Source organism: Branchiostoma floridae, chromosome 9 (genome assembly GCF_000003815.2).
Source record: "Branchiostoma floridae strain S238N-H82 chromosome 9, Bfl_VNyyK, whole genome shotgun sequence".
NCBI classification, from domain to species: domain Eukaryota; kingdom Metazoa; phylum Chordata; class Leptocardii; order Amphioxiformes; family Branchiostomatidae; genus Branchiostoma; species Branchiostoma floridae.
Window position 1 is genome coordinate 22,794,055 of NC_049987.1, and position 19,411 is coordinate 22,813,465.

The 19,411-nt window shown below is 43.9% G+C and overlaps 1 protein-coding gene and 1 long non-coding RNA gene across 2 annotated transcripts; both read right to left on the reverse strand.

Annotated features, from left to right (window-relative positions):
• Positions 1–38: 38 nt before the first annotated feature.
• LOC118422333 (transcription initiation factor TFIID subunit 2-like) lies at positions 39–19,348 on the reverse strand. The gene is made up of 23 exons (XM_035829852.1): positions 19,227–19,348; positions 18,116–18,300; positions 17,419–17,526; positions 16,918–17,076; positions 15,666–15,832; positions 14,359–14,548; positions 13,599–13,699; positions 12,206–12,487; positions 11,601–11,817; positions 11,117–11,237; positions 10,564–10,712; positions 9,843–9,952; positions 9,264–9,387; positions 8,662–8,856; positions 6,543–6,665; positions 5,687–5,941; positions 4,971–5,264; positions 4,427–4,529; positions 3,885–4,084; positions 2,770–2,877; positions 1,958–2,084; positions 1,169–1,277; positions 39–722 (listed from the first exon to the last, which is right to left on the reverse strand). The coding sequence occupies exons 2-23, from the start codon at positions 18,269–18,271 to the stop codon at positions 608–610; spliced, it is 3,513 nt and encodes a 1,170-aa protein (XP_035685745.1). The 5' UTR covers positions 18,272–18,300; positions 19,227–19,348; the 3' UTR covers positions 39–607.
• LOC118422810 lies at positions 1,958–3,925 on the reverse strand. The gene is made up of 3 exons (XR_004831967.1): positions 3,885–3,925; positions 2,770–2,877; positions 1,958–2,084 (listed from the first exon to the last, which is right to left on the reverse strand). It is a non-coding gene; the product is annotated as an uncharacterized LOC118422810 (long non-coding RNA).
• Positions 19,349–19,411: the final 63 nt, after the last annotated feature.

Consider the following 19,411-nt stretch of genomic DNA (forward strand, 5'->3'; position numbering starts at 1 on the left):
AATTCTGTCATTCAAAGCAAGAAGAAATGTCTTTGATCTTTGTATAAAAATTTTTATTTTCTATCATGTTCTTAAGTTTGTAATTGTGAAATAGTGATTGTTACTACAATAAACGACAGAGATGGCAGAGAGTTCCACATTCAAGTGGTCAGACAACCGTGTGGGTCTGTTTTACAGTCAGGTCAACAACTTGTCTCCAAGCAGGTCTACCAATAGCTTAACAGTTATCCAAAAGGCCAAAAAAGTATCCAATTGGCCAGCGTGAATGTAAAGGGCCAAAACTGGCCACCCTCTGGCCAACTGAATACTGTTTGGGTCATTTGGATACTCTCATGCCGCCAGTAGATTTGTTTGGCGATAAGTCAACAATGTACAATGTCATGTAGTATGTGTAAGTTATGAATGATTTATGAACACGGTTAACAGAAATTGATGACAATGATGGATGAAGGAAATGAATGAACAGCATTAAAACTACATTCTTTTAGTACTACCGTGTTAAACTGTTGTTCTTGATTTCTCTGACAACTTTACAAACACAACGTCAATACTGTACAATCTGCCCAGGCCTCACCTTTCCCATCATGCACCAGCGTGAGAACACCAATCACGGCCTGGGGGACTTGACGGGTTTACTATGACCCCTGTCGTCATGGGAACCATGTTTGGATTTGTGCTTGTGTTTGTGCTTGTGTTTCTTCTTCTTCTTCTGTCTGTGTGAGGATGACTGTTCGTGGTGGTGCTTGGAGCCGGACTGGTGTGGGGATGATTGGCTAGACGATTTTTTATGGTCTGGTCTGGGTTTGGATGCAGACGCCGACACATCTGAAACTGAAGAATAGATAGATTAGATTACTCTGTGTGACTTGAGGACTGTTCATGGTGGTGCTTGGAGCTGGACTGGTGCGGGTGGGGGGATGATTGGTTGGATGATTTCTTATGGTCAGGCCTGGGTTTGGATGCGGATGCCAATGAATCTGAAACTAAAGAATAGATAGATTAGATTACTCTGAGACCTGAGGACTGTTCGTGGTGGTGCTTGGAGCTTGACTGGTGCGGGTGGGGGGATGGTTGGCTGGACGATTTCTTATGGTCTGGTCTGGGTTTGGATGCAGAAGCCGATGCATCTGAAACATAAGAATAGATAGATTAGATTAATCTGTATAAGGACGACTGTTCGTGGTGGTGCTTGGAGCTGGACTGGTGCGGGTGGGGGGATGGTTGGTTAGATGACTTCTTATGGTCCCACTTAGGTTTGGATGCGGACGCTGACACATCTGAAACTGAATAGATAAAGATTATATGAGTCACTGTGTGAAGATGACTGTTTGTGGTGATGCACATTGCTGGACTAGTTGGGGGTGGGGGGATTTACATGCATTGGTTCAATGATTTCTTATCATCCGGCCTGGGTTTGGACGCAACTGCTGACACACCTGAAACTATATAGAGAATAGAGTAAGGGTTAGATTATTTTTGCAAGGACTACATGACGTAGTGCTAGTGGTGGTGCTTGGAGCTGGATTGGTGCGGGTGGGGGGATGGTTGGCTAGACGACTTCTTATGGTCCTGCCAGGGTTTGGACACAGCTGCTGATACATCTGAAACTACAGATTGTGAAAATGGTGATACAAAAATCTCAATACATGTATCTTCTCAAAAGGTTGACTTGATACATCTTTTAACAGGTGGGTGCCCCCTATAAGTTTTGAAAGTTGATTTCCAAGGGGGCCCAACATGAAACAATGTGTTTCGTTCAGTCAACAACATACCATGTGAAAACAAGGCATCAAAACAAAATGAGTGTCCATTTCACCTAGGAGCTTTCATCAGATAAAACCTTCTTGATTTCACAGTGGCAAACATTCAAAGGCCAAACCAAAAACATCAAAAGATGGAGTGGAGGTCAGAGGTCAAGGTTCTGCATCAATTCAAAAGGCACATGATGTGATCCTACCTTTGTTGGCAGCTATCTCTGGAGGCAGCCCGACCTGGGGTGTCGTTGGCTGCTCTTGTTGCTGTTTCTGCACCTCAGGACTGGCTGCTGCCTGCTCTTCTGGTGGCTTCCCTCCTCCTCCTCCAAGCTGACAGGCACAACAAGGTTCGTGAATAATTTTCGTTACATATACACATATTGAATATCAGCCAGGATGGTGGCCCAGCTGACTAGACGACCTTCAGAAGTGGAGAACCTTTGTGGACAGACAGACAGCCCCTACGGCTACACAGCTATGGGACTGATGATGATGATATTGAATAATTTTGTCAGGACAGAAAATCACTGGATAACAAGGTTGTTTATACACAACCAAGGAGTGTAACTAGGAGTGGGTTACGGAAACCATGTTTTATTTTAGACCAGTCCAGAAAAAATGGACCTGGAAAAATCAGTGGACCTTGTCTAGACCTGGACCTAATCCTCTGGACCTGTAACATACCTGTGCCTGAATTTTCTGTACCAGTACCCACTCCTATTTATGATAATACATTTGGTACCGCATTGGTAGCAGCGACACCTAGCTGCAGTACCAGCAATCAGAATTACCCTGAGGAAGCTGACAGATGGTCACCGATACGCTGAGTCTAAAATCAAACTTAATGGGTTCAAGTTCTTTTTCTGACACGGTGGAAGATAAACTTTAGGATCCCTCTTTTTTGGTTGTGCGTGGGTTCAGTGATATTGATAGACAATAGTCTATCACCTTGGTAATCAAAGAAATGTGATGAGGTTGAACTATGACCAATAACCTTTCAACTATGACCTCTCACCTTGATCTTGATCCTCATCTTGTTGCTGCCCTCCTGAGGCTGGACCTCCAGGGTGGGGTCAGATGGGGTCAAGAGGGGCGTTGTTGGGGGAACGGGATCCGCCTCTGCCTGGAGAATTGTAAAAAACAACAAACAATAAGTACTGACATCACACAGCGGCATCAGTAAGTGTTGACCTTGTCTTGAAAGAGATGGACAGAAACGTTTGTAAAGGCATAGGCTGTAATATGACTTGGTTTGAGGCAGAAGAGCTTCTAAAGCCATCCTAGGCTGGGTGCTATACAGGCTATGTAGGAATCTGATAGCCAGTGTAAAACTTTCGAACAATCTGTTGTCAAGTCACCACATCTTCTGACAAATTGTCTTCTATTCTTTAAAACTGTGTGGACTGTGACTCACTTTTCTCTTCTAAGGGTATAACTATCTCATCTAGCCACAATCTCTACTTAAGAATTCAAATTGATTTCTTTCCTGTTTCGTGACTAAGTACAGACTAATCTTTGCTTTGCACAGTCTGATGGTGTTATATCTTATCTAGCCAAACATTCTTCTTAAGAAGTCAAATTGATTCCTTTCCTTCATTACTGTGCAGATTCTGACTTACATGTATCTCTTATCTTAATCTATGGACATAATTCCTACGAATGAGGTCGAATATTGATTCCTGCCCAACTGTGCAGATTCTGACTCACTTTTCTCTTCATCCCATGTGGTTCCCCTGCACCACTGCTGGACTTGTCGTCCTCTTGTAGAACCGCTGTAGCTTTCTTTCCTTTTTTGTTGTTGTAATATCATGATTCTGACTAAATGGTCTCTTGGCACTGTGTGACCAATCATATTGAGCCACACTCTAAGATATCAAATTGACTTCTTCTTTTACTGCCCAGATTATAGATAGACTTCTCGCTTATCCATTCACATCCCTACAAGCTAGCAACAGTTAAGAGACGCAAACTGCAGTTGTTCAGGCACGTGAACCGACATAACAACCTGGCCAAGACGATCCTACAGGGAAAGGCTAAGTAAACCCTGGCAAGGGAAAGACGAGCCTGGAGACAGCTGTCTGACTAGATAGGTAGGTATATTGCTTCCTGCCCATTACTGAGCAGACTCACTTTTCTCTTCACCCCATGTGTTTCCCCTGTGCCGCTGCTGGTTTTGTCATCCTCTTGTAGAACAGCCGCTGCCTTCTTCTCCTTCAGGTTTACGAGTAGCCCGAACTCTGGCGGGGGGAGACACGACGGGCGCGACCGACCAAACATGGTGTAGTACAGGTCCACCAAGTCACATCGCAGCCTCGCGTCGTACGACAGACCTGAAGAAATAAACTTTGTATTGTGGATCTCAAAATTCAGCCTCTTAGCTGAGCTTTAATCAACAAACATGTCTATATTTTGAAAATTTAACATAAAGCCATGCCAACACAACACATTTGTAATACTTTGGAATCCTTGAAAATCGTATTTTATCTACTGTAGAAACTAAAAGAATAATATTTCTATCATTGATTCATTGTTTTAACATATCACAGTTTGCTATTTGTATGATTTATTATTGTAATGTCCTCACAATTCAGCCCTCCAGAATACCAGGAGAACTGTTATGTGTACTGTATAAACCACTCTACTACTACATTTTTTACAAATAATATACAGACCCGTGTTCAGTGTTGTCCACAGACGCTCCACCAACGACTCCTTGTTAAGTTTTGAGTCTTCCTTGGGGGTGAAGGGAGGATTCTTCAGGAGAAGCTGAAGGAGCTGCAAAAGCAACAACAAATTAGTTACATCCAGATAATCAATATGTCAAAACAAATTGAATTACTCAATCTCTTCAACAATTACTGGATAAGATTTGGATATTACTTGTCCACATTTCAGGTGACATCCATCACCATTTTTGAGTGACATCCCTTACGTGTGACGTTGACACGTTCAACTGGTTTTCCAGTTACAGATTTGTTCTGTCAGTTTAATCTGATGACACTGAAGAAGAGTGATGGATGTCATCCCAGAAGTAATTTCCAAATCTTATCCAGTTAGAGATTGAATATCCCAAAGTAGTCTAGGGTGGCCTGGCTTGAACAAAGTCAGAATGGTATTATTTCCTTGGAAATTTCCCCAGATAGAAATGCTGTATTTTGCAGCTCAAGGTAGATTCAGAATGAAGATACCATACGTCATACGAATCTGTCCTGTTACCTTGTGTCTAACATACGGGATGGGGTCAATTTCCACATAGTCCAGCAGCCAGCCCAGCACTTCCTCGTCCTGGTCCACATGCACAAAATCCGTCAAGATCTCCATGGCGACCAGACGGACGTCGACATACTGTCCAGGGTCGGCATAGCTCTTGAACAGAGCGGCGTTGCTGGGCAGGTGGCCGTTCTTTTGTAGGGTTCGGATGGCCTTCAGGCAGCTGACGGTGATGGTGAACTGGTAACATGGCAACAACTTCTCCAGGTTCAGGAGTCGCACAACGTCTTCTAACACAGCCTGTAGATAAAACAGGTAGATTCCTCATCATCAGTACCACAACAACAACAATGACAGAACAGCATTTGGAGCAACTTGTATCATGGCAAAAGGTTTCAAGTCAAGGTTAAGGTGTCATACAATGGCTTCTAACACGGCCTGTAGATAGGACACTAGGTAGATTCCTGATCATTGTACTCCAAGGTACTTTTTAATGAAGCACAAAATAATCATTACCTAACAACTGCCACTGACCCTCTAACAGATAAGACTATAGGATGCATTATCTCCAGAAGTAGCATTTCCTAGGATTAGGGCAATTTTGTCTCCATGAGTGGCACTTGCTAGGATAAGGCTAAAAAAAGATTAAAAATTTAAAATTCTTCTCCACTAAGGTAGAAGTTCACTGACTACAGCAGACGAAACTACCTGAGTCAACCCACCTTTGTCTCCGGTAACAGAGCCTGTTCTGTCCTGGAGTCCGTGGACGTGTCCAGCATGGTTACCGACGGTGTCACCGTGGCAGCCAGAGCGTCGATCAGCGAGGCGCGGTAGTAGTTGTCGGAGAACTTGTTCTTCCCGTTGTCGTTGTACTTGATCAGCTGCAGGATGAACTGGAGGACGTCCTTCGGGCAGCGACCGTGGGCGTCACGCACCGCTCCCATGGCAACAGGCATGGTCTTCTGCAGGAAATAACCCTGTGGGAAAGGGGAGGAGGGGGATTGTTTCTTTAATTTCTGCTGCTGCCATGCCGCGTGCCTGCAAAGCTGGTGTGTTACGCCGAAGCTATATAGAAAGAGATACAGAAAGAAATTTAACTGACAATTTAAACCCGTGTGACAGTGTGTTTGTTTCTGCATGTTTCATTGTCAGTCAGAAGATGTATGATTGTAGGGGTGGCCAGTTACCGAAGTTACGAATTGAAAGGATTATGATGATAACAGTTACTGTATTTCTCAGAGATCTGATGACATCAAAATAATTAGATTCGTTCTAGATATTGACATTGTGACAAATGTACATGTGAAAGCATTTTGGTGAATGTAGATCAGTTTTCAGTCCGTAGTTCTGTTTGAGTGAGGTGTCCAGAATTGTCAGATATTCAGTAGTCTCAATAGATTTTATGTAGATTTTTTCTGACTCAAGTAAATTAGAGTGTAAAAGAGGTATAATTGCAACACTGAGAGAGATCCTAAAGATCGTGAGACAGTCGTCTATACCAGAGAATGTAAAAAAAATTCTCCATACTAAGACACAAAACTGAAAAAGATTTCAAATGGGAAGGACTGTCTTACTGACCTGTAGGTTGGAGAAGTTGTTGCACTTGATGAGGTTGGTGTACATCTGGGTACAGAACATGCGCTTGAACATGGACATCATGGCAGGGGGACCCATCCACGAACTCACCATGGCATTGGCAACCTGAAGGGTGCAAAAACAACATTAAAACAACCTGAAGGGTGCAAAAACAACATCAAAACATGGACATCATAGCAGGGGGACCCATCCATGAGCTCACCATGGCATTGGCAACCTGAAGGGTGCAAAAAACAACTATCAAAACAACCTGAAGGGTGCAAAAGCAACTATCAAAACATGGGCATCATGGCAGGAGGGCCCATCCACGAGCTCACAATGGCATTATAATGGCAACCTGAAGGGTGCAAAAACAACATCAAAACATGGGCATCATGGCAGGAGGGCCCATCCACGAGCTCACCATGGCATTGGCAACCTGAAGGGAAACATTCACAGTTGTTCCTAGGCATTACAAACTTTCAAGATACATGTATTGAGTAAGGAGGTCACAAAAGCAAGATCATCAATAGACTGATACATGCATCAGTGCAATTTGACTACTACATAATGTTGACTCAGTCTGTCAGATGTACAATAAAAGCTGACATTACAACTTTTCTCACATACCAGTGCATCAGGAACATTGTGTTGTGGCACACAGAATACACCACACTTATGGCTGTAGAGTATCCTTAACATTAGAAAAACAAAGTAATTATGACTCAGGCCATCCTCTTCTGTGCCCTTTTGGATTCCCCCATATTAGCCTGAGTGTCATCCTAGTTATTTTACCAGGGCTCCCATATTTTCCCCTAAACAACCAGATGGGAGCCCCTGGACTAATTAGAATGACACTCAGGCTACCCCCACCTTGCTGAAACAAAAGGCAACCTTCTTCCACATGCAGTACAGACATGAGTAGTACACTAAGTACCACACATTACACAATCATATATCAAGTGTTACTTAGGGACTGTACGATATTTATCAGGGGGGGAGGGCTGGTGCATTAGGGGGGGAGGGCCATGTTAATTTTTTTTGAGGTGGGGGGAGGGCCATGTTAATTTTTTTTGCGATAGGGGGGAGGGCCATGTTAATTTTTTTGAAAGAATTGTTTATACTATTTTTTGTTTTGATATCTTGACATGGCCCTAAAACTGATAAAATAAGCCTTCTGAATAGCCTAAAATGCAAGAGCTTCCGGGGGGCTTCGCCCCCCTAGGTCCACCAAAGTGGCGCTGCCCTGGGCCAGCGTTCCCGCCAGGCATACATCATTCCGTCTACGGACTTATTTTTTTCTGGAAAGACGCACTCGGCTCGGCTGAGTTTCCCCAAATATTTAAGTTACAAAAGCGGTGCGCGGTAAATATGTGAAGAATCCAAAACTATACACTTTATTTTTTATTTACAACATTTCTTTTGTTTCAAAAGGACAAAATTTGCGGCAGAAAAGGGTCCGCAATATTGTTGTCAAGCGTCGATCGACAGCACATGGCGCGGCACGCCCCCCTCCCCAGACCGACTGTCGATCGCACGCACGTTGGGACGTCTTTTGGCTACTCCTTCAAAGCTAAACTGGCACTGATCACTGCCAAAGACGCAGCAGATCACCCTCCTTCGAATAATTTGTATAACGTTCTTGGTCTACTCTACTCTATGTCAAAAGAAATCCAGCGGTGAGCCAAAGATTCCACGCCGAAAACGGGGTTACCTGAGGTCGCAGGAAACAAACGCACGCTCCTGGAAAATGACGGCGCGGCCTTGTAAAACCCGTAATTTTCCTCTCAAATTGCAGGAAATTCTGTTTTAGAGGGTCTGAAAATCCAAATTTTCCCGGGGGAGCATGCCCCCGGACCCCTGCCCCGACGCTGTGAAAAAATCCTGGCAAGAACACTGGTGCCCTTGTGCCCTGACGTCGATTAAGATTATTTTATCGGTTGTTTTTCTACCCGTTTGATTTTGCCTGTCGGGGGGGAGGGCCATGTTGATTTTTTTGAGGTGGAGGGGGAGGGTCACGTTAAATTTTTTTGAGATGGGGGGGAGGGCCATCAAAAAATTTTTTGATCAGACTTCCAATGCACCAGCCCTCCCCCCCAATAAATATCGTACGGTCCCTTACCTTGCTGAGACAGAACGCGGCCTCCATCCGTACGCGGTAGAAGCAGCTCTCGTTCTCCAGGATGTCGGTGAGCGCCAGGCGAGACGCCGGCGTGGGAAACTGCTCAAGCGCCATGATCGAGTCGTGCTGCGCGATGATGTCACGCTCGTAACGCAGCTGGTACTGCCACATGAAGTCTGGCTGCTGCCACTCAACCTGAACAAACAAACAAACAAACAAACAAGTAAACATTAATGGTACTGCCACATGAAGTCTGGCTGCTGCCACTCAACCTGAACAAACAAACAAACAAAATATAATAAATAAACAAGCATTACAGGTACTGCCACATGAAGTCTGGCTGCTGCCACTCAACCTGAACAAACAAACAAACAAACAAACAAGTCTGAAATCTTCAAAAAGATGTAGGAAGGCAAAGTCGTAACTGATCCATTGCGCAGTGGGCATTTCAATGTAGAAAGGCCAGCTCTATAAAGGTCTACTGCTCTGTGAAACTTGGAGCTTCCTTCTGCTTGAAGATGACAGGAGTCCATCATCCAAACCTCCTGACAGATAGATGATTGTCTGCACTCAGTATACTACTCATACTCATGAACTCTAACCTTTCTGACAAGGGTCAGCTGAGGGTCGACGCGTATCCAGAGGACGGGCGAGTCTGCATCCATGGCGCTCAGGTCCATGTCTACCTCCTCCCCGTTCACAAGGGGGATCTTCTTCTTCTTGTTCCTGAATATAAAACAACAAAATGTTGGACTTTGAATTTTGTCACAACAACCTTGTCACATCACACCAGTTTCTTTTCCTTGACTGTGGCTAGGCTGTCCATACGAATATCCCCTGACCACGCAACTGTTGAAAACATCATGGCCAAAGGCACTAGCCAAAACTATCATGCAAGGAACCATCCATGGAGGTAGAAAGAGGGATAGGCAATGGAAAAGCTGGGAGAATAATATCAGAGCATGGACAAATATGACACTGAGTCAAAGAATACGAAAAACAGAAAACCAAGAAGGGTGGATCTTCTGTGGTGCCCTAATACTAGTAGTTGACTAAGGGACAGATGAGATTAGCTTAGAGACCATACTTTTCTGCAAATGTCTTTCTGACCAACAAGATGTAGAGCATTTTCCCCTCAAGCCAGTATCACAACATGTTTGAAAGTGATTTGGGAATCGAACCTGCGACTCTTGGAATGACAGACCAGCTCATGCCTAGTGGTGTTGTCCTCGATCTGGACAGAGTGGTTGAAGGACCCGTCCAGCTCTTGGATGGTGACGGTCAGCGGACCCTAAAGAAACAAAAAGGAAGTGTTTGTGAGTATACTATAGGTATAGATTTGAAGTGTTGTTATCCTATTTAGTGGGAGTCAGTAAGACTTGACATTTTTGGAACTTCTTTCACACCCTGGAGTGGGAAATCCACACCACCCAACTGCTTTCAGGGTTTAACATTTAGTTTTCCAAAATTCACTTGTCCTTTCGGGCAAAATTTACTTGCCCGAACCAGCTTTCTGCTTGTCCCAAAGACGTGCAGCAATGGAATTCTTCTATTATTGGCTCTATTTTTCTGTGTTGACCAATGCTTGATACGGTAACTGTGATAAGCAACAAGAATATCAATATCTCATGGAAAAATCTTACTTGCCCGATCGGACAAGTGGGGAAGGACATTCACTTGCCCGATGGACACTTTCACTTGCCAGGGACAATCGGGCTAGTGGACTTGTCCAACCCTGGCTTTACTCTCTTGCGCTCCCATGTGATTTGAAAAAAAAAATGTCCATCAAACTAGCCTCTCTAGTTTGTTACAAGACGAAAGGATTTCTTGGATAACTTGCAAGATTACAGAAAACTATGTTTTGGGATCTCAAGTACATGTATTACATAACAGCATCCTCACCACATATTTCTGGATCCCGTGTTCTCCCACTTTCTGGTTCAGCTCCAGCTCCACTAGGTTCCGTTTCCTGTTAAACACGAAGCTGCCGCTGAATTGCACCACTCCCCCCTGATATACCCACTGGTCTAACAGGAGGTGGATGTCCTTACCTGGGGAAAAAACAAATAAATAAACAAACAAACAAACATATAAACAGGCATAATTGGTGAACCACTCTGCCCTGGTATACCAACTGGTCGAGGAGCCGGTAGATATCCTTACTTGTACCAGAGAAAAGCAGCATGTTTGACCAGAGTTGGGTAAGAGGCTAAAGTTTAAAGGCTAGGCCCTTTGAACGGAGCTGAGAGAGTAAATATGAGTTTGATGAAGCTATCAATGGACAGGAGCATGTTGGACCAGTGGGAGTTGGAATAGAGGTTAAAGGTTACACCCTTTGACCTGACCTGAGAGGATGATAATGAGTTTGACGAAGCTGGCAGGCGACAGCAGCATGTTGGACCAATGGGAGTTGGGTTAGAGGTCAAGGGTTAAAGGTTATGCCCTTTGAACTGACCTGAGACAGTGGATATGAGTTTGACGAAGCTGGCAGATGACAATAGCATATTGGACCAGTTGGTTGGGCTGTACTTCTGACTGGCTGCTGATGTAGCGAGGGACAATAGCTTGTTGAAGACCTGGAACACAAAATAACAAGAGATGATATTTCTTGCAGTGTGTGTGGTTCAGTTTCTATCATTCAAGCTTGTTAAATGCCCTGGGAGTAAAATTCCATCTCAGATAGTCAACAATTCAACTGTTACAATTTTTAGCATTTGCTGCTGAATTACAGTACAACTCTTGTCTAGACTACTCAATTGGTTGAAGGTACCAAAAAGTTAACTTACCATGCAGTTTTACAGCAGACGTCTTTCTGGCAGATACAAGTATGAATGATCAACGTTGCTCATTTAGGATTTTAAATCGTACCTTGTGGAGAGATATCATAACTCTAACACATGTACATCTTGGTAAAGCTTGTATTAGACTTAGTAAGTTACCTGTAACAACGACTCAAAGCCGATCTTCTGTTCCACCAGTCGGGTGATCAGGTGAGACTTCTTGGCGGCCATCTTGCTGTGGATCCAGGACGTGGTGTGGGGATGGCGTGTGTGGAAATAGCGCCCTCTAGCGCTCGTGTCCTTACTGTGCAGTACTACCAGCTCCTTCTCTGTCTCGTAGTGAACCAGTTTCTGCTGCTCGCTGTGTATCCAGTACCTGTAAAGTACAGTAGTCTATGTAATCTTTTTCTGTTTAGTACAATACTCTACATTAATGTATGATAGCAATGTTTTTCTGTAGAGTACACTTTGTTATATGTAATGTTTCTGGACAGTACAGTACTCAATGTAATGACTTTTTTGTTTCGGTCTCTTACATTTTTGTATAAGTCCATGTGTGCTGGACAGCTAGTGGTCGGAAGACACAATTAATTATCATTCATTCATTCACTCACTGATTCACTCACTCACTAACTCACTGACTCATACATTTATTCATTCATCTTCTCAACTGTACTCTTTCTACCCTTCTTGTTTCGGTGTCTCATGTGGGCTAAGCAACTAGTAGACATGTTGATAAACATTCATTCATCCATCCAATTCACCTGTACTCGTTCTTCCCAAAGAACTTCTTGATGTACTGTCCGAGCAGGTAACCAGCGATGCCCTTCCCCACCCAAACATCCGACCAGGAGTGCATACAAACATAACAGCCAAAGAACTGCTGAGCCACAGCGTATGCGATCACTCGCCGAGTGTACGGAGTCTGGTCGATGATCCGTGGGGTGTGCAGAAGGTTGGTGTTGAAGATAGTGAGGGAGGCGAAGGAGCCAGAGTTTTCGTAGCTCTGGTCGACGAAGACGGCTTTGTAGCAAGTGTAAGGATACCTAGAAAAACATAAACAACCGATGTTAATGGACAAAATGACTTACAAACTCAGATTACCATGGAAGCTCATCTGTGTTGGTAGTAATCATTGTACAATGTTAAACTTGCTTCCAACACAAAGTATACACAGATCATGAACTCAGGTCGGTGTTGAAGATGGTGAGAGAGGTGTACGAGCTGGTGTTTTCGTAGCTTTGATCAACGAACACGGCCTTGTAGCAGGTGTAGGGATACCTAGAAAATTAAGATAAATGTACAGAATAACTGATAAACTCGGGTTGGTGTTGATGATGGTGAGGGAAGTGTATAAGCCAGCATTTTCGTAGCTCTGGTCGACAAAGACAGCCTTGTAGCAGGTGTAAGGATACCTAGAAAAATATCCAGATGTAAGCATAGAGTGACTGATAAAAATAAAAGTGATATATACATGTAATACTCATGTTGGAGTTAAAGATAGCGAGGGAGAAAACGAGCCAGCGTTTTCATAGCTCTAGTTGCCTTGTAGCAGGTGAGAGGATACCTAAAAAAACATCGAGACTATGCATGATGTACAAAATGACTTGATTGATGGATGTGCCAACTACTGAGTATCTCATATCTTAAACCAGCTTAGACAAGAACAAGAAATACTCATGGCTTCAAGTAACAGAGTTATCAACTAAGAAATGAAATTTTTTTTTTTAATTGGGCTATACAGACACAGATACAGAAGGTGATGTGTTACACCAACGGGTGGTTAAACCGGCTATACAGATACAGATACAGAAGGTGATGTGTTACACCAACGGGTGGTTAAACCGGCTATACAGATACAGATACAGAAGGTGATGTGTTACACCAACGGGTGGTTAAACCGGCTATACAGATACAGATATAGAAGGTGATGTGTTACACTAAAGGTTGGTTATACTGGCTAATATATACAGATACAGAAGCTGGTGTGTTACACTGATGGTGGTTATACTAGCTGTGCAGATAGAGAAGCTGGTGTGTTACACCAAAGGGCAGTTAGTAGTAGTAGTAGTAGTAGTAGTATCCAGTATTTCATTTAGTTATACTGTCTACATGATTACAGATCATCATCATTCAGATAGACACAGATCCACGTACCTCCAGCTCAGCAGCTCCTCGTAGAACTCCAGGATGCGGTGGATGCTGTCTGCTGTGTGCTTCAGGAGAGGCATGAGGTGTGGCAGGCAGAAATACGTCACCTGGAAGGGTTAGAACAAACAGTGTATTATAGAGGCTGCTGGTAGGCTGCCATCAAGCCCCCACGTCTATGTGCATGCATGTACGTAATGTAGAACTCCAGGCTGCGGTGGATGCTGTCTGCTGTGTGCTTCAGGAGAGGCATCAGGTGGGGCAGGCAGAAATACGTCACCTGGAATTTATCAGAAGATATTATCGCAAAAAGGCAAGATAAAGAAACATTTTGGGAAGAGGGGCAAAATAGTCACATGTTGTCTTTACAATTTAAGTTCTGCTATTTTGTTTACAACCCGTTACTTTGTTTACAAGCCTCCACATCTATGTGCAAACATGTCTAACCCTTGCCTGACAGGAACAACAGATGATAAAACAGATGGTGAGTGAGTGAGTGAGTGAGTGAGTGAGTGAGTGAGTGAGTGAGTGAGTGAGTGAGTGAGTGAGTGAGTGAGTGAGTGAGTGAGTGAGTGAGTGAGTGATACGGGTGTTCAGTAACTTCTCATTAAATCTTCTGATCATAGACCATTATTTCCTGATTCTACATCTCAGTTTTGTTGTTACATATGGGTATATGTACCACATCTTTTGTATGTGTGCCATGGTTTTCTTTTTCATAGAATATTATTTTGGAAACCAAATGAGCCAGAGAAAAGACACACGTCACCTCATGCATGTGGGGATCCACCAGGATCTCAAACGGGCCGATCGCCACGGCGATGTTCGGCGCGGACGTCGGGATACTCAGCACATAGTGGAAAGTCTTCTTCTTCGAGTCGGCGGTGAAAACTGTGTCCACAAGGTCACCGCACGACACGGCTGTCATGGCAGCGTCGACGGTGAACTCCAGCTTCCAGCTTTGGAGAAAACAATAGACCAATTTTATGCAACTTAATGCAGGGCTCGAAATAGCACCTGCATATTGCAGGTTAGTGCAGGTAAAATTGGAGCTGTGTGGGTATTTGTGGTGTCTACCTGCACCTAACCTGCACTGGTCCATGTACTGGGTTTTATACACAAATGTCCTATGATGTAGGTGTATATGGATTGTTATTACCTGCATTGAGTGTCACCACCTATAAAGTATAAAAGAAAAAATAGCAATGGTTCCTGAACAGTTTTAGTATGATCCAAACTTCCTAAATTCAGAGTGGTGCAGGTAAAATTTGTCTGGTGCAGGTAATTTTCAATGTTACCTGCACCAGTGTAGGTATGCAGTGTAGGTAAAACTATTTCGAGCCCTGTAATGGTTTTTGGTTTAATATAATTATTGTAATTCATTGCTATGCTCTCTGACCTCAGTTCGTAATTCTTAATTTTAAGCCTGTACTTGTACATAATCTATATACACTTAAGTGTGCATCTGTTTCATTTATTTGTACAGTAGAAGCCAGTTAATTGCACAATGAATTACCGCACACTTCTGTTAATTGCACAGAATCCCCTAATCCCGAACCTGGACGGTCCAGCTAGATGCCAGTAACTTCGCATTATTGCATCGTGCGGATAATTGCACGAAATACGCTGGCAAATGGGGTGTGCAATTAAGCGGCTTCTACTGTATTTTGTCCTTTTATTGTTGTCAAGCCTTGGAAGATTGGGGGCTAAAGGCAGGGTTTAACAAGTTTTATAAAATTCACTTGTCCCATTGGGCAAGTACATGCATAATCTACTTGCCCGAACCAGCTTTCTGCTTGCCCAAAAATTGAACTAACATTTTTCACTATTTTCTTTGACCTGCAGTGATGGAATTCTTTTATTATTGGCTCTATTATTCTGTGCTGACCAATGCTTGATGTGGTAACTGTGATAAGCAACAAGTATATCAAAATCTCATGGAAAAATCTTACTTGCCCGATCGGACAAGTGGGGAAAGACATTCACTTGCCCGGTGGACACTTTTACTTGCCCAGGACAATCGGGCTAGTGGACTTGTCCAACCCTGTAAATGGCATCTCAATAAACTGGACTCACGTGCAGAGTTCGGAGTAGGAGTCGACACACGGGAACCAGAGACGCGACGAGTTCTCCAGGCCGTAGCTGAAGACGTGAGCGCCGCGCTCCGCCATTGTTCCTTCCATGTCGGGGACAACGAACTGCAGGCCGCCCTTTGGCTTCTCCAGGCTGAACTCAATACTCACCTAGGGAGAAAAAACGGTACCATTATCAACTGCGCCCCCTAACTCTGCCCTACGAACTGCAGACCGCCCTTCGGTTTCTCCAGACTGAACTCAATACTAACCTAGGGAGAGAAAAAGGGTACTGTTATCAACAGCGCCCCCTTACTCTGATATATGAACTGCAGGCTTCTGGGGGAGAGAAAAGTGCCCCCTAACTCTCACATACAAACTGCAGGCCGCCCATTAGCTTCTCCAGACTGAACTCAATACTCACCTACATGTATGGAGAGAAATGGGGTTACCAACACGCACAATAGCGCCCCCTAACTCTGACTAACAAACTGCAGGCTTCTCATTACATGTATTAGGGAAGGGAAAAAGTGTTACTGTGAACTGCAGCCAGCTCTTTCTCCAGACTGAACTTGAGATACTCACCTGGGACAAAAAAGTGTTATCTGTATAGAAGTGCCTCCTAACTGCATAGTCTGGGGATAGTCTGGCATTCAGGCTATTACCCCTCCCAGAAACTTCCATGTAATCTATGACTCTAATGGTTCTAACCTGTAGTGGTCAGCCTTCAGACACGTTTGTGTAGACCTCGTGCGGAAAATTGATGTTGAGTTTGCCGTTCCCCATGTCGGAGTCTAACTATGGGGTGCTCTGGTAAAGGCTCTGGTCCCAGTAACAACAAAAGTAACAACAAAACAACAGAAACTTCTATGTACTCTGTGAGCATTCATTCTAACCTGCAGTGGTCGACCATCTGAGACATTGGTGTACACCTCGTGTGGAACGTGGATGTTGAGTTCGCCGTTCCACATGTCCGAGTCTAACTATGGGGTGCTGTGGTAAAGGAGGCAGGCAGGTCTGGCATCCAGACTACTACCCCTCCGAACAACAATGGAAACTTCTATGTTCTCTACACATTGGTAACCGTTCTAAGTCTAACCTGGAGTGGTTGGCCGTCAGCCACATTGGTGTACACCTGGTATGGAATGTGAATGTTGAGTTCGCCGTCCCCCATGTCATAGAGGAAGAGATGGCCTGAAAATAGTTTGGCTACCACCCCTACTAACAACATATCATCTAGGAGCCTTTGTTTTTACCTGGAGAGGACGACCATCAGACACGTTGGTGTACACCTCATGTGGAACATGAATGTTGAGTTCACCATTCCCCATGTCCGAGTCCACAGAACCCACCGCCGAGACGTGACACGTCGAGAAGTAGTCCAGATTCCGCTGCCGTGTGTCTCCCTGGCACACCTGGGGGCGGGACAAACCACTTGTAAAAACTTCAAGGGGTGTGATTGTGGTCTAATTTGAGCCCTTCATGTGGGAGACCAACTTAAACATTAGTGTTACAAGATAGATAAAGCAAGCAGAACAGCTCTTTGAAGTTGTGGTCCATTGTTCATTGAGCTAATTGAAAAGAGATAGGCATCCAGAGTTTCTCTGGTACGATATAATGCAGCTTTAAATTACATGCATGCAGCATTAACAATTGTCTTCACTGTCACAACCTCTGTGAGCAAATCTAAATCAAGATCATTATCACTTTCATCAAATCCAGTAGTTTCATGATTTAAGACACTTGACAACATTTACCTCAAGAGTTGGGTCACTATAGTCAAAGGCTGCCTCAGCCCCGTTCACAGTAACTCGGTAGATCCTGCACTGCTTACTGTTCAGCTTTACCCGCGACAGAGTCGATTTCTGCAAAACAAGAAGCAGCATGTCAGTGTCACTGACAAAAGACACAGGATGCTGTCTGAAACATCTGACCGTTTCCAACATCACATCCAGTCACTTGAGTACTAATAGTAACTGCTTTTTGGCATACCTGGATGTAAGAAGCAACATGTTTCAGGGGCCAACATTGGATGTCAGGAAAAGATTTAGAATGTTTGTGGACTGCAGATGGTGCATAGGGTGGAATCCATCTCCATTTCTGTAGCCTTGGGCCAAGCTTTTGTGCAATCACTACTACAACAGGGGACTAGTCCACTGGTAGTGGTGTGTGTTCAACTACCATACTCCTTCCCAGATGCTGATCCCTACTAGTTAGCAGAGAAATGTTTACAATATTCTTACTACCGGGTAGTAATGTCTTGGGTATGACTCAGCCGGGGATCAAACTACTGAATGCAAGACAAACACTCTACTCAGTCGGCTATTTCCTTGGTACAACTGAACATACCAACTTCTATCTGTTTCTGTATCTGTAGAACTGGTAAAGCCACCCTTTGGTATAACACACAAGCTCCTGTATCAGTTTCCGTATAGCCGGTATATGTTAACTGACCTGAGGAATGATAGTGAGCTCCACATATCCGATGATGGCCCTGTGCTTGAAGTTCACCCCGGTGATACACAGCGTCTGGTGACTGACTTTGTACGGCCGAGCCAGCAGAGGGTCCTGGCCCTTGTCTTTGTCCTTCTTGGAGTTGGTCTTGGTCATGATGTGTTGCTGCTATTGTCTGACCAAGCCTATTGAGGAAATCAAGGACATTATATGAGACTTCCTTGAGGAAATCAGACAGCAATTGTTTTAACCCTTAAACTGCCAAACCTGGATATATCCTTCACACATATACATGCCCTGTGTGCCACGCCCAGATATATCCGGGATAGCATATCCCCCCGAAGTAGCAGCTCTGCGCGCGTGTAGTGCACGAACCCCGGAAGTTAGGGACTTCTGCCTTGTTTGGGGGTTTCTTTTTGGAGGTCATTGGCAACCCTGGCACTGATAGCATTTTATAGGGCTGAAACATACACATATCAAATTTCAATCTTGTTCATACTTACGAATATGCATGCGCAGCAACAGGAATTGTGGGTAATGTGTCAAAGGTGAGGGCCCCTGAGACACAAACAAAACACATCTGGAGTTCTGGACGTTGTGTTATGCAAATCGAGATTATGGACGAGATGAGAACCTTTCACCTTTGACATATGCTTGTTGCATGCACACTCAAAAGAGGGAATAAGCTTATAGTGACAGTAATTAGCACATATCAAGAATGTTTATCGATGGTACCTCCTTTCTCACATACAACAAATAAATTATCCTTGGCAAAATTATGGTAGACTTGTGTGTGTGTGGGGGGGGGGGCAGTCTCTTATTTACAATCTCCCAATCCCCCATTTATGTTTTCTATATGGTGCACAGAGGAGGTTGTTTAGTGACCAATTTCCCTTAACATCTGCAAACAAACCTCTTAATATTTCAAAATAGTATTGCAAATGTAGTTTTCCCATCAAAATATCTTGTTATGTGCAACTTGCAACTGCAAGCCATCTTTCAAAATCATAGATGATACACTTGCTACGCCGATATTCACTTAGCAAACGGATTTCGACAATAAAAGCATTACTAGCATTCATCAGTTACAAACTTAGGTGACTATCATTACCTATTTCTCGGCTCCTGTCGTTGGTATTTCACAGAAAACGTGATTTTGAGCAAGAAAGTTTCTCACCAAATCCAAAAACCGCCATTTTGTGAATCCTCAACTTTGACCTCACTCCCTGTACTTCTCACCCAAATGTAAAGCATGGAAAATATATGAATGTTCATGAAGAATATCTACGTGCTTAA

Excerpts from the sequence above, each read along its gene's own strand:
- LOC118422333 (XM_035829852.1), bottom strand. The coding sequence starts at position 18,271 with ATGACCAAGACCAACTCCAAGAAGGACAAAGACAAGGGCCAGGACCCT. Across the intron at positions 5,942-6,542 it reads ACAACTTCTCCAACCTACAG|GGTTATTTCCTGCAGAAGAC; the intron begins GTCAGTAAGACA and ends CCTTTCCCACAG. Across the intron at positions 1,278-1,957 it reads AGAGATAGCTGCCAACAAAG|ATGTGTCAGCGTCCGCATCC; the intron begins GTAGGATCACAT and ends ATTCAGTTTCAG.